Source organism: Plecotus auritus, assembly GCF_963455305.1.
Source record: "Plecotus auritus genome assembly, chromosome: 4".
Lineage (NCBI taxonomy): Eukaryota > Metazoa > Chordata > Mammalia > Chiroptera > Vespertilionidae > Plecotus > Plecotus auritus.
Window position 1 is genome coordinate 100748025 of NC_137775.1, and position 24009 is coordinate 100772033.

The 24009-nt window shown below is 49.5% G+C and overlaps 1 protein-coding gene across 1 annotated transcript; it reads left to right on the top strand.

Annotated features, from left to right (window-relative positions):
• Nucleotides 1-4260: 4260 nt before the first annotated feature.
• LOC308246750 (HLA class II histocompatibility antigen, DQ beta 1 chain-like) lies at nt 4261-24009 on the top strand (the record flags this gene model as incomplete). Its single annotated transcript, XM_080665132.1, is given in 6 exon segments — nt 4261-4360; nt 10423-10692; nt 11299-11310; nt 11313-11579; nt 13758-13868; nt 23864-24009. Coding segments are annotated over 6 exon segments (906 nt in total).

Below are 24009 nucleotides of genomic sequence, written 5' to 3' on the forward strand. Positions count from 1 at the left end.
CTCTTTCCAGCTCCGTGGCTGCCGCCATTTCTGTTTGGATTTATTTATCTTCTATCATTGAAACTTTGTAGCCTTGAGTGGAGGCCTAGGCTGGCAAGGGCAGGAGGAAAGCTTGGCTTCCTCCATTGCCGGGGAAACACAAGTCTCCCTCCTGCTCTCTTTGGCCGTAGCCATCTTGGTTGGGTTTATTTGCAGATTCTCTCCTGATTGGCTGGTGGGCGTGGCTTGTGGGTGTAGTGGAGTGATGGTTAGTTTGCATATTACTCTTTTATTAGATAGGATGTTTAGCCCCACACCTCTTAGGGTTGGGCCCCGGCTTGTGCTGTGGGAGGCGGAGGTAAGGTGGGGGAAGCAGCCATAGGTCCTCTGTGGGTGGGGTTTTGGGGTCAGAAAGATCTCTTCTAATAAACCTCGATAAACAAGGGCTGTGCTGAAAGAAGATGGGGTTTCATGCCAAAGCAAGGGACACTGTCACGATGTTAGATCAACCATCAGAAAAATTCCCGTTGGGCAAAGTTCAGAAAGAATTTTAAACTTGAGCCCTCTGTTCTGATGCAGGAGCAGAGATGGTGCCTCAAGGGTGTGATGTGGCATTTCAACCGCCGGATGGCGACTGAGACCAAAGATTAAGTTGCTTTTTAAAAAAAAAAATAAAAATAACTTCCTCTGGCCAGGGAATCCCCATGGAAACCCAGGATTTATAAGGGGCTTTCCCAGGTAGCCTGTGAGTTTCCTTCCTTTCTCACATCACCTGTCCGCGAGGCTGAAAGCGGTGGGAGTGGAAATTCAGGAAAGGGAGGACAGAAGGCCCGAAGCTGCCAGTCCAGCTCCCATCCTCACTGCGGGGCCTCTCCCTGACCCGCCACCCTCCACACCCAACTCTGCAGTTCTTATTTATTTATTTTAAATTTTTATATTTTCAATGACAGCTTACATTCAACATTATTTTGTATTTATTAGTTTCAGGTGTACAGCATAATAATCAGACAATCATATACTTTACGAAATGTTCCCCCGTCACTTCTAGTACCCACCTGGCACCTTACATAGTTACCACAATTTTACTGACTGTGTTCCCTCTGCTGGACTTCACACCCCATGACTATTTTGTAACTACCAGTCTGTACTTCTCAATCCCTTCACCTTTTCACCCAGTCTCCTAACCCCTATCCCATCTGCCAATCATTAGTCTGTTCTCTGTCTATGCGTCTGTTGTTTTGCTTGTTCGTTTACTTTGTTCTTCAGATTCCACATGTAAGTGAGATCATATGGTATTTGTCTTTCTCTGATTGGCTTATTTCACTGAACATAATACCCTCTGGGCCCATCCATCTCCGGCTGCTGTCCTTAATCACCCCACTCGCCCTTTATCACTGAAGTCTTCACCCGTAGGAAGCTGGGTCAAAGACAAACTGAATTTAATATTCTAAAAAACAAGACAAAATCTGGCTAATCCTATATAATAAAGATGTAATATGCAAATGGTCATTACCCGACCGAGTAACAACCGGATCATGGATCAGCAGGAGGGTGGGGCAGTGAGCTACAAGCGGGCAGAGGAGAGCTACAGGAGGGGGCAGGGCAGCAAGCTATGGGGGGGGGGGGCGGAGGGAGATACAGGAAGGTGGGGCAGTGGGTGGAGAGCTACTGGAGGGCAGCAGTGAGAAACTAGTGCACGGATTCATGTGCAGGGCTACTAGTTAAAACATAATAGTTACAAGAAGCAAGTCCATTTGGCAAATTGGCTCTTCTGTGACCTCAGGGCACTGGCCAGCTTCCCAGTCACCACGATGAACTTTGGTACCTTATTAGGTCGAAGGCCTAGAAGGGACAACAGAGGGTGCCTAGCACAGTCCACGCGCTCTGCCATCGGAGGCGGGATCTCTGGGGACACCAACGCTGCCTTTCTTTTTCACCGACGTATTCCCAGCGCCTAGAACAGGTGCCCGTCACACACGCTTGTTAATGGAAAATGAAGTAGAAAACCAGGCCACACTGTTCTAAGTAGCTTATCCAGGGCCACACAGCCAGGTGGTGGCGAGGCCGGTCCTAGGACTCAGGTGCTCTACTTTCAGTTTGGTGTTCCTTTCACTAGTTTGTATAATATCAACAATGTTTCTTTTGAGTCTTTTAGTCTTAATTATTGTATGAAAGCCTTCATCTCCTCTTTTATCTATATATTTTATTTTATTTTTTCCATCATCATTGATACCCGTATACCCTCCTCCAACCCCTCCCCGCAATCACCACCTCCATCTCCCCTTAAGGCAGTTCAGTGGCCAGAGAACTGGAAGGATTTCCTCTGTCGGCAATATCTACATGACATATTCTCTTCTTTCTTCCATCTTGAGCACAGTCATCAGCATTCTCTCCTTTCCTATTTCTTCCCCAGATGAATAGCTTGGTTAGCACTTACAGCGCATCTGAATATGAGTATAGATGCCCCCCCCCACACACACACACATGCATAGATACACAAGCACAGGCACTATTTGGTGTTCCTGGGGAGACATATTAAAATTCCTGACTGTACCGACCCTAGAATCCTATATAATACAAGCCTAATATGCTAAGTGTCCGACCGTTTGTCTGTTTGACCGGTTGCTATGACACACACTGACCACCAGGGGGCAGACCCTCCGACCGATAGGTTAGCTTGCTGCTGGGGTCTGGCCAATTGGGACTGGGTGAGACAGGCCAGACACGCCCTGGAGCCCTCCTGCCGTCCCTCCCCGGCCCCGATTGTGCACCTGTGGGGTCCCTCTCCTGGCCTGTGCCCTCTCACAATCCGGGACCCCCTGAGGGATGTCAGAGACCTGGTTTCAGACCAAGCCCCACAGGCCAGGCCAAGGGACCCCACCAGTGCACGAATCTGTGCACTGGGCATCTAGTATGCTATAAGAATTCTTCATGTGAATTACAGCTTGACTGCAAACCAATTTCTGCAATTCTGATTTTGCATGTTGTTTTTTTTTAAATTAGGGGCTCATATTTGAAGCCACCATTTGCTGTTTGTTTCCAGACCACAATGCTGTGGAGGGAGCATCCACGCGGGTCTCCCACCCTAACAGACCGCTGTGCAGTGAGGAGCGAGGCTCAAACCCCAGGTGCCCAGTGGACGGCCTGCCTGTGCTAGCTGGTCCAGGAAGCTGCCAGCTGGAGGCCCAAGGCCGGCTTTCAGCTGCCCATCACCAGAGGCTCCCCTCGCCCCAGCCCGAGATCACACCTCCCGGGGCTGAGGTCCCAAACGCCCCGAGGTGTTCCCGGACAGCACTTGTAGAAGTCTGTGCCCGAATCCTCTCCCCTTGGCACCAAAGTAACCGAATGTCGCCATGGACAAGGCCACCTCTCACTCGTGCCCTGAAAGGGAGCAAGGAGGGTGCAAGGGCCCAGCCCTAGAGCTCAGACACTTGGTGCTGCTGCCTGTCCTGCGGTTGACCCGGCCTTGAAAGTTTTCAACTTCTCAGTGAGTCCTCAGCTCCTGCAGTGCGAGCTTCTAGACGTTCCCTGACCCTCAGCCCTCGTCCACACACTCCTCTGCAGGAAGCCTGCCCTCCTCCCTGGGCACCACCCCGCTGGGCCTGCGGCTGTCGCTGCTCACAGGTCCCTGCTGCTACTTCTGTGCAGGGACAGGGACACGGAGAGGCCCTCCTGCCCTCTCCGCCCCAAGCCTGTCTGCCTGTCGGTCTGTCTATCATTCCTCTCTCTCTCTCTCTCTCTCTCTCTCTCTCTCTCTCTCTCTCTCTACCTACCTACCATCTATCAATCTATCATCTCTATCATTTATGCTATATCCCATGGCGTCCCAGTGCCAAGTTAAGGAAGGAAATAAACAGGTTTCAGTTATCTTCTCTCCCGGGGAATAACATTCCACTTCCTCCTACCTTCCTACTGTCAAACCCTAAATATAAGAACCAGAGAAATTGAATAAATGTCCCGGAAGAAATACTCCAAATTGCACTCTTGTCCTGCTTCCCGAACCCCTGTGTTCCAGCGCATCGCAGGCTCGTGCTGGGCAGTAGGTGGCCCAGGAATACTTTTTTTTTGCATTGAGAGCTTTCGTTAAACGTGTTTACCCAGCGACAAATGAGAACTTAAGCTATTGGGTTGACTGTTTTTTCCTAAGAACTGTCCAATCCTAACGCTCAGAGAAGGTTTCCTCATTTTCATCTTCTGCAAAGTGAAACGCCAGGTGAGCTGCTGGCAGCTGTGCCGACTGCCGGTGCTTTTGTGAAACTCTTTCGGTTTCCGTGTGGAAAGATGACGGGGATCCCCAGGGGCCCCTGGGAGGCAGCTGGAATTGTGACGGTTGTTCTCATGGTGCTGAGGACGCCCCTGGCTCACAGCAGAGGGGCTCCCGGTGAGTGCTGGGCAGCTGCTCTGCCAGCCCCCAGGCCTGGGGTTCGGGGGCTCTGGGGCTTGCACTCTGAAGTTCCAGGTAGACTTGGAAGGGCTCCCGTGACAGTCCAGATGTCTCCTCCTCAGGAAAGAGTGTTGCTACGTTCTTTTCTCCAACTTCTGCGGCTGAAAGGAGGGTAGTTTCTTTCTTTAAAAAAATATATTTTTATTGATCTCAGAGAGGAAGGGAGAGGGAGATAGAAACATCAATGAGAGAGAATCATTGATCGGCTGCCTCCTGCATGCCCCCTACTGGGAACTGAGCTGGTAACCCGGCATGTGCCCTTGACTGGAATTGAACCTGGGACCCTTCAGTCCACAGGCCAACGCTCTATCCACAGAGCCAAACCAGCTAGGGCAAAAGGAGGATACTTTCTCTCAGGCAAAGGGCTTTGGGATCTCAGAGTTGGAAGAAAAAGTACATTTTTACCAAAACAAAGTTACCACACTATACCACTTCCCCCCTTTAATCCTCACCTGAGGATATACCCATTGATTTAATTAATTCATTTATTTTAATTTTTACCCATTGATTTTAGAGAGAGGAAGGGAGCAAGAGAGAGAAACATCGACCAGTTGCCTCCTGTATGCACCCAAACAGGGGATCGAACCCACAACCTTTTCCAGTAAGTGAGAAGGATATGCCCTGCCCTTTGGGCCAAGCGGTGTTCAGTGGGACTCGGGGATGCAGAGGTTCAAACACCGTGGTCTCTGCAGCGTCGTATGTGAAGAGGACCATCCCCTCCTGGAGTGTGAGCGGCGGGCCAGGGCGATAGTAGCGTGTCCAAGAGGAGAGCCCTTGGGGGCAGAGGGCAGGCGGCGAGTCTGTTGCACCCTTGATCGGGATTGGTGATGGAGAGGGCTAGGAGAATGGCAAAAAGCAAGGAAATTAACACTGATTTTGCACCCACTAATTTCCAAACCCTGGATGATATCATTGCACAAACTACGCCACTGAGTCTTTCCACACACGGATGCACTGATGAGCCCACTTTTTAAAATTAATTATTTTGAATTATAACACAATACAGACATGATATAAAGCACGTATATAAAACTAACAAAAGTTATAAAGGAATATCCAACTAATTAATAACCAGGTTAAAAATGACTGAATGTTACCAGCACCCAAAAAAGTCCCCCGAGCCTCTTCCCAGTTAACCCACTGCCAGCTGCCAGAGCCAGTGCTGGCCGTCTCATGACCCTTGTAATAGTGATTTCTTGCTTTCTGTTATGCGTAACACATGAATGTGTCCTTAAACAATGTAGGTTAGCGCTTCCCCTTTAGAGGTCCCATCAGTGTGGCCGTTTGTCCTGCTCCTTTGGCCAGTGCTATGTCTGGGTCGGTCACAGATCTCCCAGGTAACGGCTGTCCATCCACGTTCGTTGTCGGGGACTAGCTTCCACGTTGAGGTGCAACACTTACCCTTCCAATGTGGGCGCACTCCGGGGCTGCGCCTGTTTCTTCCGTACCCTGCAGCCTCGGAGCCTGACGGTTTTAGGCCAGAGCATATGCTTAGATTGGAGTCCTTGGGCAAGAGGCTGTGCTGTGGCCAGCTCCTCTGCAGGAGGTCCGACTGATGCAGACTGGTTGCCTCTACCACTCACGCAGTTCACAGGAGAGCCAGCCCAACTCTTGGCAGCTCTTGGCAGTTAGACTTTCTCGTGTTGCCCTGTTTTGGGGGCAGGTAGTGGTATTTCACCATATTTTTAACCTCCATTTCTCTGATTACTAATGAGGATGAGCCATTCTGCATGTTTATTGTCCACTGGTATTTACTCTTTGTTGAAGTAACTATTTAGATATTTTTCTTTTTTTCTATTATATTACCTGTCTTTTCTTATTTGTTTTTAGAAGATATTAAAAGGTATTGTGGCCTTGGCTGGGTGGCTCAGTTGGTTGGAGCATCATCCATGCACCAAAAGGTTGTGGGTTCGATCCCTGGTTGAGGCTCTTACAAGAGGCAACTGATCTCTCTCTCTCTCTCTCTCCCTTTCTCTCTCTCTCTCTCTCTCCCTCCCTCCCCTCACTCTCTTCCTTCCTCTGTCTCTAAAAACCAATAAAAACATATCCCAGTGAGGATTAAAAATAATAAAGAAATGTGTTGTGAATCGAGCGCCTGGCCAGTGCGTGCTTTGCGGATACCTGTTTGTATTTTGTGGCTTGTCTTTTTTGTTTGTTTGTTTATTTTTTGTGGCTTGTCTTCTTAACTCTCTTAGTATTGCTTGATGGGCAGCAGTTGTTAATTTTAATGAAGTTGAAGTTATAAGCCTTTTCTCTTTATGGTTAGTGCTTTTAACGATCTGTGTGAGTAGTCTTTACCACCCAGAGTCATGAAGGTGGCGTAGCATGGCCTGTCCATGCAGGTGTAGTGTGCATCTGGCTCAAGGCCCAAGCCCGCCTTGCTCTCTCCCCCACATTGAGACACCGTTTATTAACAACAGCACCGTTTCCCACTGAGCTACAATGGTGGTAAACTTACCATAAATATATGTCTGGAACTAATTTCAGTATATAGTTTGCCATCTGTTTATTTTCCTATGTCTGTGTCAATAACACAGTGTACAATTACCAGAGTTTTATTTGATATTTAGTAGAGAAAAAAATTTCATAATATTTACTTCTTCAAGAGTAGTTTGGCTAATACTTGCTATTAAATTTTAGAATCTCTCTGGTGTGGCTCAGTGAATAGAGTGTGGGCCTACGCACCTAAGGGTCATGGGTTTGATTCCCCATCAAGGGCACATATGTGGGTTGCAGGTTCGATCCCTGGCCATGGTTGGGGCACATGTGGGAGGTCATTAATCAATGTATTTCTCTCACATTGATGTGTTGCTCTCACTCTCATCCTTCCTTCCCTTCCACTCTCTTTAAAAACACCAATGGAGGGAGAAACCAAGATGGCGGCATAGGTAAGCACCTAAACTGCTGCCTCGCACAACAATTTCAAAACTATAACTAAAAGACAGAACGGACATTATCCAGAACCACAGGAAAGCTGGCTGAGTGGAAATTCTACAACTAGAAGGAAAGAGGAAAGCTCACGGAGAATCAGAAGAGCTGCAAAGGGCTGAGGTACAGAGACACACGTGCAGAGAGGATGGGCGGCTGAGTGCCTGGCTGGCTTTCTCTGGTGGGAGGGAAAAGGAAGCTCCCAACTGCACGGAACCCCAGTTCTGACTGCACTGAACCCCAGTTCTGGGTGAGCCCCTGGGGACCCAGGCTCTTATGAGGGGAATCTGGACTGTCAGGCGGAAACTCAGGGGAGTCGCGAAAGGCAGAGGTCTGGAGATGCGTGCGCAAGTGCATGCAGAGAGGACTGACTGCTGAGTGTTCCGCTGACTTCCTCTAGCTAGAGGGAACCGGAAGCTCCCGACTGTGCTGAACTCCAGTTCCGGGCGAGAATCTGGGAATCCAGATTCATTGGGGGGAAAATTGGACTGTTTGGCAGTGGGCAAAACTCGAGGGAGACTTTCTCTCAGAGGTGCTTGCAGCAATTACCGAGGGACACTGAGACCCAGGTGCCTCAGAGGGCAGGGCTGATGGGAAGCCAAGACTGTCTGCTCAGCCCTGAGACTATGCCCCATCCAAGCTGAGCACAGAGGCTTTTGCAATTTTGCAAGTCTTGTCTCATAAGGCTGTCTCCAGCACAGAAGTTCTCCCGGCATAGACACAGCTGATCCTCACAGCCAACTGGCCTGGAGGTCAATTCCTCCCGGTGATACCAACAACAATCAAGACTTAACTACAACAAGGCTGTACACACAGTCCACAAAGGGGTGCACCAAGAGTGTCCACCTCAGGTAACTGGGGAGACTGAGCCACTGTGCCCTATAGGACACCTAGCACACAAAGCCACTCTATCAACTCAGGGAAGCAACGAAAATGCGGAGACAAAGAAACAGATCACAAATGAAAGAAATGGAGGAAAACAAACGACTGGATATAGAGTTCAAAACCATGGTTATAAGGTTTTTCAAGAATTTCCTAGAAAAGGCTGATAAATTTAGCGAGACCCTCGAGGATATGAACAAGGACCAACTAGAAATTAAACATACACTGACTGAAATAAAAAATATTATACAGAGACCCAACAGCAGACTAGAGGAATGCAAGAATCAAGTCAAAGATTTGAAATACAAAAAAGCAGAAAACACTCAACCGGAAAAGCAAAAAGCAAAAAAGAATCCAAAAATTTGAAGATAGCGTAAGAAGCCTCTGGGACAACTTCAAGCGTACCAACATCAGAATTATTGGGGTGCCAGAAGAAGAGAGAGAGCAAGATACTGAAAACCTACTTGAAGAAATAATGACTGAAAACTTCCCCCACCTAGTGAAAAAAATAGACTTACAAGTCCAGGAAGTGCACAGAACCCCAACCAAAAGGAATCCAAAGAGGACCACACCAAGACACATCATAATTAAAATGCCAAGAGCAAAAGACAAAGAGAGAATATTAAAAGCAGCAAGAGAAAAACAGTTAATTACTTACAAGGGAGCACCCATATGATTGTCAGCTGATTTCTCAACAGAAACTATGCAGGCCAGATGGGAGTTGCAAGAAATATTCAAAGTGATGAATAGCAAGAACCTACAACCAAGATTACTCTACCCAGCAAAGCTATCATTCAGAATGGAAGGGCAGATAAAGAGCTTCATAGACAAGAAAAAGCTAAAGGAGTTCATCACCGCCAAACCAGTATTATATGAAATGCTGAAAGGTATTCTGTAAGAAGAGGAAGAAGAAGAAAAAAGTAAAGATAAAAATTATGAACAACAAATACATATCTATCAACAAGTGAATCTAAAAATCAAGTGAATTAAAAATCTGAGGAACAGAATAAACTGGTGAGTATAATAGAATCAGGGGCATAGAAAGGGAGTGGACTGATAATTCTAAGGGGGAGAGGGGTGTGGGGGGTGCGGGAAGAGACTGGACAAAAATCGTACACCTATGGATGAGGACAGTGGTGGGGGAGGTAAGGGCAGAGGGTGGGGTGGGAACGGGGTGCAGGGGCGCTATGGGGGGAAAAAGGAGAAACAATTGTAATAATCTGAACAATAAAGATTTATTAAATTAAAAAAAACACACCAATGGAAAAAAATATGCTTGCATGAGGATTAACAACAACAAAATTTTAGAATCATCTTATAAAGTTTTAAATAATTAAAAACTGTAGGAATTTTAATTGATATGCGTAAAATCCATAAATTCACTTGGCATAATTGTCATCTTTAATATGCTGAGTATTTTAATTCAAAATATATCTTTTTATTTATTTGGGAATCTTTTAATATATCTCATAAAATTTCATTATTTCCTTCAAGAAATCTTGTATATTTTTTGTAGGTCTTATTCCTAGATAAAAAAAATTTTTGATGTGGTAATAACTGAAAAATTGTTCTTGGTCTATATGTTTTTATTTTTTATTTTTTTTATTTTTTTTTATTAAGGTATTATATGTGTACATATCTTACCATTGCCCCCCCCCACCCCACTCCCATACATGCCTCACCCCCCAATGTTTTGCATCCGTAGGTTACTCTTATATACATGCATATAAGTCCTTCAGTTGATCTCTTATTTCCCCCACCTCTCCCTAACCTTACTGCTGTAATTTGACAGTCTGTTTGATGCTTTACTGCCTCTATATCTATCTTTCTTGGTCTATATGTTTTAAGATAGGTCTTTATGAAGCTACTTGCTAAACTATTGCTTTACATTCATTTAGGAATAGATTATTTTGGATTTCTTTATTCACAGATTCCTTTTATGCAAATACTGACTGTTATCTCTTCGTTACCAATCATTCACTATTCCATTGGTTTTCTTGCTTTACCTTCGGTTTTCTCTAATAAATGCTCAGTTTAGGAGATGAGGCAGAGAAGGCATTGAGCTCCTTCCGGGGATAAAATTCGGAGGGTTGAGAGCAGGTTTTATTTAGTTGGTGGCTGTACTGGTGTCTTCCTTCCCCAATGCCCGCGCTGAGTGGGTGGCTGAGACACAGGCCCTCACCCCGCAGAGGACTCCGTGCACCAGTTTAAGGGCACCTGCTACTTCACCAACGGGACACAGCGCGTGCGGCTCGTGGCCACGGAAATCTACAACCGGGAGGAGATCGTGCGCTTCGACAGCGACGTGGGGGTGTTCGTGGCTGTCGTGGAGCTCGGGCGGCCCCACGCCGAGAGCTGGAACCGCCAGGAGGACCTGCCTCTGGTGGACCGGGCGCAGGTGGACGTGCTGTGCAGACACAACTACAAGGAGACCGCGCCCTTCACTGTGCAGCGGAGAGGTGGGCGGGCGGCTCCCCGCCGCAGCCTCGCGCGGAGGCCGGGTGGGATCTAATGTGGTTGCCCAAGATGCGGGTGGTCCTGGGCGTTCACCTTGGTGGGGCGGGGGGCGGGGGGGAGTGGAGGCAGGCTGGGGAGGGGCCTGGAATCCAGGCGGGAGGAATCCTGCCTTGGGCAGCGCTGCTGGGAGCTCAGTCCTCCCCCGGTCACAGGGCCCTGCCCACGGGCCCCTACTGACCGGCTCCTGTGGCGCCTGGACCGCCCGGCGGTTAGAGCTGGTCCCCGCACTGTGCACATGTGTGTAGGGATATGCGTTTATGCAGAGTTTAAAAATGATCAGTCCATGTTGCAAAGAGTTTTCACACAAATTATCCTGTTTAATACACAAGCAAACGCCGAGTAAAGGTACTATTTCCCTAAAAAGCAGGCTAACAAATTAGCTGGTTCATACCCAGGGCGGGGGTTCTAATGATGATTTGAAACCCGTGTCCCCTCTGTTTCCGTGAGAGACGAGGGCCCGAGCGTGGCCGTGTGTGTGTGTGTGTGTGTGTGTATGTGTGTGTGTGTGTACTTGCTGCCTCACGTCTTCTTCCTGGATACCCTCCCAGTGGAGCCTACAGTGGCCTCTCCCCGGCCAAGACAGAGGCCCTGACCCACCACAACATGCTGGTCTGCTCGGTGACGGATTTCTATCCAGGCCACGTCCAAGTCCGGTGGTTCTGGAACCACCAGGAGGAGACAGCCGGCATTGTGTCCACCCCCCTCATCAGGAACGGGGACTGGACCTACCAGGTCCTGGTGATGCTGGAAATGACGCCCCAGCGAGGAGACGTCTACACCTGCCCCGTGGAGCACCCCAGCCTCCAGAGCCCCATCACAGTGGAGTGGCGTAAAGGCCCCTCATGGCACCTGGACTCGGAAGCTCAGAGGAGGGAGGACCTGGGCCTGGCCATCTACTTTTTGGGTTGGGATCATGGAAGATTGAGGTCCCCTTATCCCAAGACGTGGCCATCACTTTACTAACCCACTCCCCAGGCTGTGGGTCAGCCCCGGCTTGTGTCTCTCAAGAGCTGGGCTTCTGGGCTCCATTAACGCAGGCATCTCGGAGAAGGTCTGTGGGGTTCCAGGTGGATGCACTTCCTGAGAAGCTGCCATCACCCCTACACCCCACCCGTCTGCGCTGCCTCCTGGATCCCTGCTGCCTCCTGGATCCCTGCTGCCTCCTGGGTTCTCTGCTGCCTCCTGGGATCCCTGCTGCCTCCTGGGGCCCTGCTGCCTCCTGGGGCCCTGCTGCCTCCTGGAGCCCTGCTGCCTCCTGGGCCCCTGCTGCCTCCTGGGCCCCTGCTGCCTCCTGGAGCCCTGCTGCCTCCTGGGATCCCTGCTGCCTCCTGGGCCCCTGCTGCCTCCTGGGCCCCCGCTGCCTCCTGGGTTCTCTGCTGCCTCCTGGGGCCCTGCTGCCTCCTGGGCCCCTGCTGCCTCCTGGAGCCCTGCTGCCTCCTGGGATCCCTGCTGCCTCCTGGGCCCCTGCTGCCTCCTGGGCCCCCGCTGCCTCCTGGGTTCTCTGCTGCCTCCTGGGTCCCTGCTGCCTCCTGGGGCCCTGCCGCCACCTGGGGTCCCTGCTGCCTCCTGGGTCCCTGCTGCCTCCTGGGGCCCTGCTGCCTCCTGGGGCCCTGCTGCCTCCTGGAGCCCTGCTGCCTCCTGGGATCCCTGCTGCCTCCTGGGGCCCTGCTGCCTCCTGGGTCCCTGCTGCCTCCTGGATCCCTGCTGCCTCCTGGGTCCCTGCTGCCTCCTGGGTTCTCTGCTGCCTCCTGGGGCCCCGCTGCCTCCTGGGGCCCTGCTGCCTCCTGGGTCCCTGCTGCCTCCTGGATCCCTGCTGCCTCCTGGGTCCCTGCTGCCTCCTGGGTTCTCTGCTGCCTCCTGGATCCCTGCTGCCTCCTGGGCCCCCGCTGCCTCCTGGGGCCCTGCTGCCTCCTGGATCCCTGCTGCCTCCTGGGGTCCCCGCTGCCTCCTGGGTTCTCTGCTGCCTCCTGGGGCCCTGCCGCCGCCTGGGGCCCTGCTGCCTCCTGGGGTCCCCGCTGCCTCCAGGGTCCCTGCTGCCTCCTGGGGCCCTGCTGCCTCCTGGGGCCCTGCTGCCTCCTGGGGCCCTGCTGCCTCCTGGGGTCCCCGCTGCCTCCTGGGGTCCCCGCTGCCTCCTGGGGTCCCCGCTGCCTCCTGGGTCCCCGCTGCCTCCTGGGTCCCTGCTGCCTCCTGGGGTCCCCGCTGCCTCCTGGGGTCCCCGCTGCCTCCTGGGCCCCCGCTGCCTCCTGGGTCCCTGCCGCCGCCTGGGGTCCCTGCTGCCTCCTGGGTCCCCGCTGCCTCCTGGGTCCCCACTGCCTCCTGGGTCCCCGCTGCCTCCTGGGTCCCTGCCGCCGCCTGGGGTCCCTGCCGCCGCCTGGGGTCCCTGCTGCCTCCTGGGTCCCCGCTGCCTCCTGGGTCCCCGCTGCCTCCTGGGTCCCCGCTGCCTCCTGGGATCCCCGCTGCCTCCTGGGGTCCCCGCTGCCTCCTGGGGTCCCCGCTGCCTCCTGGGATCCCCGCTGCCTCCTGGGGTCCCCGCTGCCTCCTGGACCCCTGCTTCCACCTGGGATCCCTGCTGCCTCCTGGGGTCCCCGCTGCCTCCTGGGATCCCCGCTGCCTCCTGGGGTCCCTGCTGCCTCCTGGGGCCCTGCTGCCTCCTGGGTCCCTGCTGCCTCCTGGGGTCCCCGCTGCCTCCTGGGGCCCTGCTGCCTCCTGGGGCCCTGCTGCCTCCTGGGTCCCTGCTGCCTCCTGGGGCCCTGCTGCCTCCTGGGGCCCTGCTGCCTCCTGGGGCCCTGCTGCCTCCTGGGCCCCTGCTGCCTCCTGGGGCCCTGCTGCCTCCTGGGGCCCTGCCGCCGCCTGGGGCCCTGCTGCCTCCTGGGCCCCTGCTGCCCTGGACCCTCTGTCAGCTCCCAGAGCTTCTCCGTGCCTTGTCCTGGACTAGACTCGGGGCTTCCAGATGAGGACACGGTGGAGTGTGGGACAAGACACTAACCTGCAGGCTTCTACTTCCCAGGGGCGCAGTCTGAATCTGCCCAAAGCAAGATGCTGAGTGGAACTGGGGGCTTTGTGCTGGGGCTGGCCTTCCTCGGGCTGGGCCTTGTCGTCCACCTTTGGAAGAAGAGAGGTGAGGCAGGTGGGGAGCGAGTGGGAGCCTGGTGCTGGGACAGAGGCGTTCTGCTGACCTCGCCTACCCACCCTGAATGGAAGGGCTGGGCGGGCCGGCGGGAGCTGCAGGGACTGGGAGACTAGCTCTCCCGCTGGGTCAGGCTTGCTTCTTCACACAGGTGCTTGGCGAAGGCTCGTTCTCAGGCAGAGAGCAGCTCTCCAGCTGTCCCCACCTCTATCCTCACCTTTGTCCTCACCACTGCCCTCACCTCTGTCCTCACCGCTGTCCTCACCGCTGTCCTCACCTCTGTCCTCACCGCTGCCCTCACCTCTGTCCTCACCGCTGCCCTCACCTCTGTCCTCACTGCTGTCCTCACCTCTGTCAGGCAGTTATTAGATGGGACTTCCTGCTCTGAGCTCCCCTCCTAAAGCACGCGCAGGCTCTGTCGCCTTCCTAGGTGATGGCTGCGTGGCTGGGGGACCTCACCTTATGGCAGTTGAAGCCTTATGGGCCTGGGTGGGGTGAGGACAGACCTGGAGGGCTTGCATTCCCTGGAGGAGGGTGAGAGGAGAGGCAGATGCAGTGTCCCTCTCACAGGCCAATGAGTTTCCCTTTCTCTTTTCCTTCTTCCCGATGATAGGAGGCCCGGAGGCCCCCGGCCCCGCCCACAGGTGATGTTCCCATTCTTCCCGCAGAGACTTGACTCAGGTGAGATAGAAAGGAGGGTATGCTGTCCTTGCTCCAGCCACATGCGTTCTCATGTGAGTGGGGCCCGGGAAACTCGGGGACGTTCTGCATAGTCCCAGCAGGCAACTTCAGAGGTCATTTCCCAGACTAAGACCCGGCCTTTGGCATCAGCCGGGCAGCGAGCTTTGGATGATGCCCCCGAGCCCAAATGGCAGACAGTGCCCTGAGCCCGCTGGCGGGCGAGGCGACGGGCACTGCAGCGCACCACCGATTAGGCCCTGGTGTGTGTCAGGCCCTGTAAGCGGAAGCCTTGCTCATTTAGCCGCTCATGCTGTTCCCTCATTGCCAGGAGCGGGACTGAGATCGACCTTCGGGTCCTGATGCTGCGGGCAGGCCCGAGGGGGGCAGGGCCAGTCTACTCAGGGATGTGTGGCTGCTGACGCTCTCCTCTCTCCCCTCCAGGGCTGCACTGACCCAGACATTCTTCTTCCTGGATCCCTCACCGCCTTTCCTTGGCCTTGCCCTGCTGTTACCCTCGTCCCAGGTCCCAGCCTCCCCTCCACCAGGCTGGTGAGCAAGCCACCTGTGCCGGCGTCACCCCAGGTCCTGCCCCCCAGAGACTGAGAAGCAGCTGGCGGCCTTCCTTTTGTTCTGTCTTTGCTGCTAGGCCTGTGACTGGTTTGCACCCAGTGCTAGAGGCTGGAGTCTGTCTGAACCACGCCCATTCTCAGTAGGCGTTTCAGATCCTGCTGTTTCTGAAGACAGCCCCTGAGTTCTGTGTCAAGTTATTTCTTTCAATAAATTATTTTTCAAAATTAAAAAGATTTGTGTATCACTTATGTTCCAGTTCTGCTTGTGTATGATGGTGGTTGGGGGCAGGGGGTGGGGGGTGGGGACACTGAGCAAAATGAAGGTCAGATTCTCAAGTTTAGTTTTGCTCCAAAGAGGGTACTATCCAGCAAGGAGACAAGGTCTCCAAGCTTGGTACAACTCAGGGGCCACATAAGAATGGGACATGAGCCCTGGCTGGTTTGGCTCAGTGGTTACAGCGTCGGCCTGCAAAACTAAGGGTCATGGGTTTAATTCCCAGTCAAGGGCACGTACCTCAGTTATAGGTTCTCCAGCCCCGGTAGGGGTGCGTGCCTTAGGGGCATGTGCAGGAGGCAACTAATCACTGTATCTCATGTTTCCCTCATGTCATTGTCTCTCTATCTCTCCATCTCCTTCCTCCTTCCCACTCTCTCTAGAAATCAATGGAAAAAAATATTCTTGGGCAAGGGTTAAAAAAAAGAATGGGACCTGAGATATGAAACAAATTCAGGTTCCATCCTCCTGGGCCCTTGGATGTGGGGTTGGGTGCCTCCCCTGGCTCCCACTGTGGCCTAGGAGCTTCAGGTATTAGTGCAGGTGCCAGTCATGGTACCTGATGCCTAGTGGTGTAAAGTATGGAATCAACAGCCCAAACATTTCCCGTCAAGGGCCCTGTGTACGGTGGGGAAAAACAATGATTGTTAATTGAATATGACCCACCTCACTGTAATTAGCAAAGGAGGTTTTATTAGTACTTTTTTAGTTGCATATGATGAAACTCTACTAATGCCAGCTTAAGAGAAAAAAATAGTTTTTTGGGTTCATGGGATTTGAAAGTTCATTATGTGAGTTTGGCTTCAGAAAATGCCTAGATCCCAGGACTCAAACGAGATCTTTATCCCTCCTCCTTCTGGCTCCCTCCTTCCTCTCTCCTCCCTCTGGCTCCCTCCTTCCTCTCTCCTCCCTCTGGCTCCCTCCTTCCTCTCTCCTCCCCTCTGTGCTCCTTCCTTCCTCTCTCCTCCCTCTGTGCTCCCTCCTTCCTCTCTCCTCCCCTCTGTGCTCCTTCCTTCCTCTCTCCTCCCCTCTGTGCTCCCTCCTTCCTCTCTCCTCCCCTCTGTGCTCCCTCCTTCCTCTCTCCTCCCCTCTGTGCTCCTTCCTTCCTCTCTCCTCCCTCTGTGCTCCTTCCTTCCTCTCTCCTCCCCTCTGTGCTCCTTCCTTCCTCTCTCCTCCCTCTGTGCTCCCTCCTTCCTCTCTCCTCCCCTCTGTGCTCCCTCCTTCCTGTCTCCTCCCTCTGTGCTCCCTCCTTCCTCTCTCCTCCCCTCTGTGCTCCCTCCTTCCTGTCTCCTCCCTCTGTGCTCCCTCCTTCCTCTCTCCTCCCTCTGTGCTCCCTCCTTCCTCTCTCCTCCCCTCTGTGCTCCCTCCTTCCTGTCTCCTCCCTCTGTGCTCCCTCCTTCCTCTCTCCTCCCTCTGTGCTCCCTCCTTCCTCTCTCCTCCCTCTGGCTCCCTCCCTTCTCTCAGTGTGCTTCTTTCCCCTTCTATTCCGTATCTCTCTGTCCGTCTGCTTCTCTTTGTCTCTCTCTCATATCTCTCTTGCCATCCCTGTCTGTCTGAACGACCCGCTCTTGTACTGTTAATCCATTAGATGGCTTTTCTGACTCTGTATCTGCATTTCTCCTTATATCCATAGCTCTGTGAATTTCTCTCTATTTCTCTCCTTCCTTCTCACTCTGTGACTCTTTCTCTCCTATGAATATGTATTTATTGTGTCTTTCTCTCAGGATGTCTTTCTGCCCCCCTCCTTGTTTCTCAGTCTGTTGGCCCATGTGACTTGCTGGGTTTTCTTCTCTGTCATTCTGTCTTCTGTGGTCTTCCTTTGTCTATATTCTCCCTTACGCTGTTTGTCTCCCTGCCTCTCTGGCCCCATTTCTCTTTGTGTGCATTTGCTTTCTGCTGCTCTGTGTCTGTGTATGTCTCTGATTTCTGCTTTTCCTGTCATTTCTCTTATTTTCTCCTGTGGGAGTCGGCATTTCCCACTCGGCCAGGAAAGTGGCCATCTCATATTTTCAGCCCAACATCTGAATAGCAAGAGACTAGCAATCTGGAGAAAGCACCAGTTTCTCACCCAGTCACTACAGACATGGGATTCTTACAATTGCTCTCAGGGCAAAATATGATTAGGCTCAAGAGGCCACTTAAGGTATAAAGATGGGAAAGGTATAGAAAGATGCTTGACAATGTAATCCCTCTGTTAGGGATACAATTTTAGGGCTAAATCTGGCTAGAAAGCATCCAATTCTCCAGTGATCTACTTTTCTTTTAATTTTCTCTCTGTGGTTTACAGCGAAAGGGAATTGCCCCAGGAAAGCAGTGGCTGATTCTGTCAAACGAAGGGACTTGTTTAGTTAGTAACCTGTGCTTGTTTGGATATACGTTAGTTTTAATCACCACATAGTGACTGATACGCCTAATATGGGTGCTGCTCTTCCTTTAACGTCTGTTGTTTGTTTCAAGTTCACACAGGTACCTTGAAATGAAAACCTAATGAAGGTCTCCTTTACCTCAAAAAAAAAAAAAAAAAAAAAAAAATTCAGAAGGTGCTCCCTCCAAGTAAAATGTATGTAGTCCGTGAACAACTAAAGCTTCACTTGTCCGAGTCTAAAGGGAGAAAATACCAAGTCTAGGACCTCTGGAGACACGAGTTTCCTCTCTGTGGTGGATGTGGCTTTCATGGCCCTGCCAACTATGGTGAACTAATAAAGTCAGCTCCCGTCGCTGCAACAGGAAGTGACAGACCACCATGAATCTACCAGCTGGAGGAAAGCAAGGAAAGGGCCAAAGCCCGCCCTGCTCAGGGGCTGGACCTCGGCCGTGCCCCGGAGGAGGGTCCGCATTGTCCCTCATCCTCCAGGCCACCCTGTGAGGGGCCAGGCCTGGTTCTTCTGTGTGACCTGCAGTTTAGTAGACCTCTTGGTTTTGTGTTTCATGGGACAAGGGGTCGGGGTGGGGCACACTGGATGCCGTGGAATGCTCTAGGCATTGTGCAATCCTAAATTCCTTTATAAGCATTTTCACAAGCGAATGGGGAATCCTTAAATTCTTGTAGTTTCTCTGTCTTTACCACAGATTTAGTTGTTTTAACCACAGTCCCAGGTCTTTGGTTTACTTATTTCCTTCTTGTCCTGTGAACGTGCAGGAAAGGGGAGAGACAAACTCCTCTGACTCATCATCCCGGGTCACAGTCCAGTAAATAGCTTTTTAAGTGGGAGACACGTGTACCTTTATCAGGAAAGAATTACATTTGGAACCTTCCTACATGGTCATTCTACACGTCCCAAATAGTCCCTTGATTCTTTCTGAGTGTCAATCATTTCTCTTTCTCTGTGCTCTCTTTGCGCCTAACTTGCTTCCGGCAGTGTCTCTGTGGAGCAAGTCCATTTTCCCAGCTCCATTTGGCACACAACTATTTGATTCTGAAATCTTGGATTTTGACCAAGGTCGAGGAGTCCCTCTTAACAAAAATGACTACCATTTATGCTTTTGGATGGGTTGGCTTGAAGAGAAACGTGATGATTTCTTGTTGTATTTTATCAATCATACACTGTTATTTTCAGTGTCGAGGGCAGCGGCCACTTGTGTGGGATTTGCCAACGTTTGAGCAAGTCGGCAGTGCAGGCCGAGGGCTGCCTCCACCGTGAAGTTTGCAGATTTTGGGGAAAGTCCGCAGCATGAGCAGGCCACTTGTTTGGAGGCGCCCTGGAGGATGCTTAGGTTGAAATAGCTGGTTGGGTAGGGCGGAGTCACAGGGAATCAGGAGGGCAGGGGAATGCTGTTAGGTTAATGGAGAGCACAGAATTGGTGCTTGGTGCCTGCTGCTCAGCTGGCTGGGTAGGAAGAGAACTCAACAAAGGAACAATGGCGACTGCCAGTGCTTAGGTGTCTGGAGAGAGTGGCTCCAACCCTGTCCCTGCAGTGATGGCTGTTCTATAATTTAGCTGTAATTTTGATATGATCATGGGAGGAGGTGAGCACAGAGTTTACCAACACCTGCAGGAACTTCCTGTTATTTCTTGTCTTTTGGTAATAAGCATTCTAACTGGTTTGAAGTGATATCTCATTGTGATTTTGCATTTCCTGATGATTACTGATGTTGAGGATCTTTTCATATACCTGTTGGCTATCTCTATGTTTTCTTGAAAAATGGCTATTCAGATCTTCTGCCCATTTTTCATTTGGACATTTTTTTTTTTTGCTATGAAGTTATCTGAGCTCTTTATATATTTTGAATATTAACCTATTGTCAGATATGCAATTTCCAAATATTATATCCCACTAAGTAAGGTGACTTTTTGTTTTGTTGATGTTTCCTTTGCTATGCAGAATCTTTTTAACTTGATATAGTCCATTTGTTTACTTTTGCTTTCATTACTTTTGCTTTAGGTGTCAAATAAAAAAATTATTTCTAAGACTAATATCAAGCTGCTTACTGCCTATGTTATCTTCTAGGAATTTTATGGTTTCAAGTCTTACCTTTAAGTCCTAACAAATTTTGAGTTAATTTTCATGTATGGTATAAGATAGTGGTTCAATTCCTTCCTTCCTTCCTTCCTTCCTCCCTCCCTCCCTCCCTCCCTCCCTCCCTCCCTCCCTTCCTTCCTTTCTTCCTCCCTTCCTCCCTTCCTTCCTCCCTCCCTCCCTTCCTTCCTCCCTTCCTTCCTTCCTCCCTCCCTCTCTCCCTTCCTCCCTCCCTCCCTCCCTTCCTTCCTTCCTCCCTCCCTCCCTCCCTCCCTCCCTTCCTCCCTTCCTCCCTTCCTTCATCCCTTTCTTCCTCCCTCCCTCTCTTCCTTCCTTCCTTCCTTCCTTTTTTCCTTCCTTCCTTCCTTCCTTCCTTCCTTCCTTCCTTCCTTCCTCTTCTTATTTTTTTTTTTTGCATGTGGCTGTGTAGTTTTCCCAACACCATTTATTGAAGTCTGTACTTTCCCCATTCTATATTTTTGGCTTCTTTGTCATAAATTAATTGACCATTGATCTATGTGTCTGTTTTTATGCCAATACTATCCTGTTTTGATTATTATAGTTCTGTAGTTTGACATCAGGCAACATGAGCTTTGTTCGTTCTCAAGATTCCTTTGGTTTTTGAGGTTTCATGCAAATTTTAGAATTGTTTGTTCTAGTTCTGTGAAAAATGCATTTTGATAGGGATTGCATCGAGTCTGTAGATTGCTCTGGGTAATATAAGCATGTTGTTAATTCTTCTAATCCATGAGCATGTAATATCTTTCTATTTATTTTCATCTTCTTCAATGCATTTCTTTAATGTTTTATAGTTTTTAGTGTACAGGTTTTTCACCACCTTGGTTAAATTTATTCCTAGATATTTTATTCTTTTTGATGCAATTATAAATGAGATTGCTTTTAATTTCTTTTTCTGATAATTTATAGAAACACAACATTTTGTATATTGATTTTGTGTTTGAAACTTTATTGAATTTGTTTCAACAGTTTTTTTTAATGTACAGTCTTAAGGTTTTCCATACATAGCATCATGTCACCTGCAAATAGAGGCAATTTTACTTTTGTCTTTCCTATTTGGGTTCCTTTTATTTCTTTTTCTTGCCTAATTGGTCTAACTAGGGTTTCAAATACTATGCTGAATAAAAGTTGTGAGAGTGGACATTCTTGTTCCTGAATCTAGAGGAAAAGCTTTTAGCTTTTCACCATTGAGTATGATCTTAGCTGTGGGCATATCATATATGGCCTTTATTATGTTTATTTTTAAATTATGTTTAGAGATGTTCCCATTATAGTTTGTTGAGAGTTTTTATCATGAATGGAAGTTGTGTTTTGTCAATTTCTGTTTTGGCATTTGTTGATTGATTTGTGGATGTTGAACCATCTATGCACCCCTGGAATAAATCCAACTTAATTATAGTACATAATCCTTTTAACATTTAATTTGGCTTGCTAAGATTTTGTTGATGATTTTTACATCTATATTCATCAGAAATATTGGCTTATAATTTTCTTTTCTTATAATGTCTTTGTCTGATTTTGGGATCAGCGTAATGCTGTCCTCATAAAATGAGTTTGCAAGTGTCCCCTCCTTTTTATTTTTTTGGGAGAGTTTGAAATTATTTATATTAATTATTCTTTAGGTTATTGGTAGAATTCACCCGTAAAGCTCTCTGTTGCTGGACTTTGGTTTGTTGGGAGGCTTTTGATTGCTGATCAATTTCCTTACCAGCAACCGTCTCTTCAGATTTTCTATTTCTTCACTATGAAGTCTTGGTAGGCTGTATGTTTCTAGCAATTTATCTGTTTCTTCTAAGTTGTCCAATTTGTTGGAGTTTTTAACTTTACATAGTAATCTCTTATGATCCTTTGTATTCCTGTGGTATCAATGGTAACACCTCTTTCATTCATAATTTTATTAATTTGAATCATCTCTCTTTCTTTCTTGGTGAGTCTAGCTAGCTAAAGGTTTGTGATTTTTTTTTTTGTATCTTCAAAAAACAAGCTCTTAGTTTTATTGATCTTTTCTATTGTCTTTTTAGTGTCTATTTCATTTATTTCCATTCTGATCTTTATTTTCTTATTTCTAACTTTGAGCTTCATTTTTCTTTTTTTTGGTAGTTTCTTGAAATGCAAAGTTAGGTTGTTTATTTAAGATCCTTTCTTTAAAAAAATGATTTTTATTTTTAAAAATCTTTATTGTTGAGAGTATTACAGATGTCTCCCTTTCCCCTTTCCATTGCCCCCCTCCACCTGGTTTCCACCCCACCCCAGGCCTTCACCACCCTGTTGTCCATGTCCATAGGTAATGCATATATGCATGTAAGATCTTTGGTTAACCTCTCCCCTGCTCCTCCTTCCCTCTGAGATTCGTCAATCTGTTCCATGTTTCCATGCCTCTGGTTCTATTTTATTCATCAGTTTATTTTGTCCATTAGATTCCTTGTTTGTTTATTTTGATTTTTAGATTCAATTGTTGGTAGATATCTGTTTATTGCTATTTTATTCATCTTCATCTTCATGTTCATTTTCATCTTCATCTTGGCAGTGATGAACTCCTTTAGCTTTTTCTTGTCTGTGAAGCTCTTTATCTGACCTTCAATTCTAAATGATAGCTTTTCTGGGTAGAGTAATCTTGGTTGTAGGTCCTTAATATTCATCACTTTGAGTATTTCTTTTTTTTTTTTTCTCTTTTTTTCATTTTTTTTTTCTTCTTTTCATTTTATGTGCCTCAGGCATGAAACAGCTCTGGCCACCGACACAGGCATCAAGCTAGGATGAACTAAGGACTGTACATCTGCTTTGCCCCTGATTGATTTAAGAGCAACACCATGAGTATTTCTTGCCACTACCTTCTGGCCTGCATAGTTTCTGTTGAGAAACCATCTGACAGTCATATGGGTGCTCCCTTGAGGTAACTAACTGCTTTTCTCTTGCTGTTTTTAAGATTCTCTCTTTGTTTTTAACCCTTGGCATTTTTTTTTTTTTGAGACGACTCACAGCTTTTATAAAAGCAGCCCGCACAAGGTTTCCTTCTCGCTTATAATTATCCAAGAAGGGCATAGCAGTGGACATTCTGATTTCTTTAGCAATTAGAACACGGATTCTGAGCAAGTTCCTCAGTACATCGGTCAATGCTCACTCTTATTCCCTGGGCCTGCGTCGCCAAAGGAGTGACCAGTCTTTATCAGGGGCAAGTCCCTGTCCGTCCTTCCTGGGGGCATCCCTTGTGACCGGATGGGGCCGTTTTCTGTGCAGACTGGAACTGAACCTGGGGCCCTTCAGTCTGCAGGCCAGCCCTCTATCCCCTGAGCCAAACCAGCTGGGTTCAGACTGGGTAGGTGTAAGGCAGGTGACGTGTCAGACGGCAGCCCAAGAGGCAGTAGTCCTGGGACCACAGGGGAATGTTACTTCCAGTCTTTTAATTTATTAGATGGAATGACAGGCCATGGTCCGTTAATACCCACATGGCCTTCACTCAGCCAGTTCTGAAGTGACGTTAAACATGTCGGTGGTCACAGCTTTAGAAGCAGGAATGCCGAGTGCATCTCTCTCCCTCTCTCTCATACTCACACACGCACGCACACGCACATGCACACACACACACACACGCACACACAGACGGCTGGAAGGAAATGCCTTGGCTTCCTGAGCCACTGCCCTCGCGATGACGCCACACGGACACCACGACCAGCAGTTCTGTGGAGTTTACTCGCGGTCAGAACTCCCCTCACTCTCGCTGTGGAACCAGGCCTCCCTTCCTGCTCCTCTACTTCCCCTCACGTCAGTCTCCTCTAGGCACAAAGGCGTGAGCTTTCTCGCCAAGTCCAGTTTAGCAGCTTGAGTTACGCGACAGAAGGCCGGCCGCTGAAGGTGTGCTCCACGGTGCCCCCCCCCTCCCCCCCGTTGGCCCAGGTTAACATACTGCTCTTAAATAAAGTTAGACGTTTTTGGTTTTAAAACTGGTTTCACCACGAAATAACAGTAAGACACTGTACATCTTTAAGTTCCTACCGAGTCCAGGCTGGGTGATGGCGCGGTGCACGGAGCCCCCTGGGACCTGTCGCCCCGTCGGCGCTGCTCCGCGGTGCCCAGCAGCGGCGAGGGCCAGGACGTAGGCTGTGACAGTTGTTCTTCATATTATGCCCAGTGA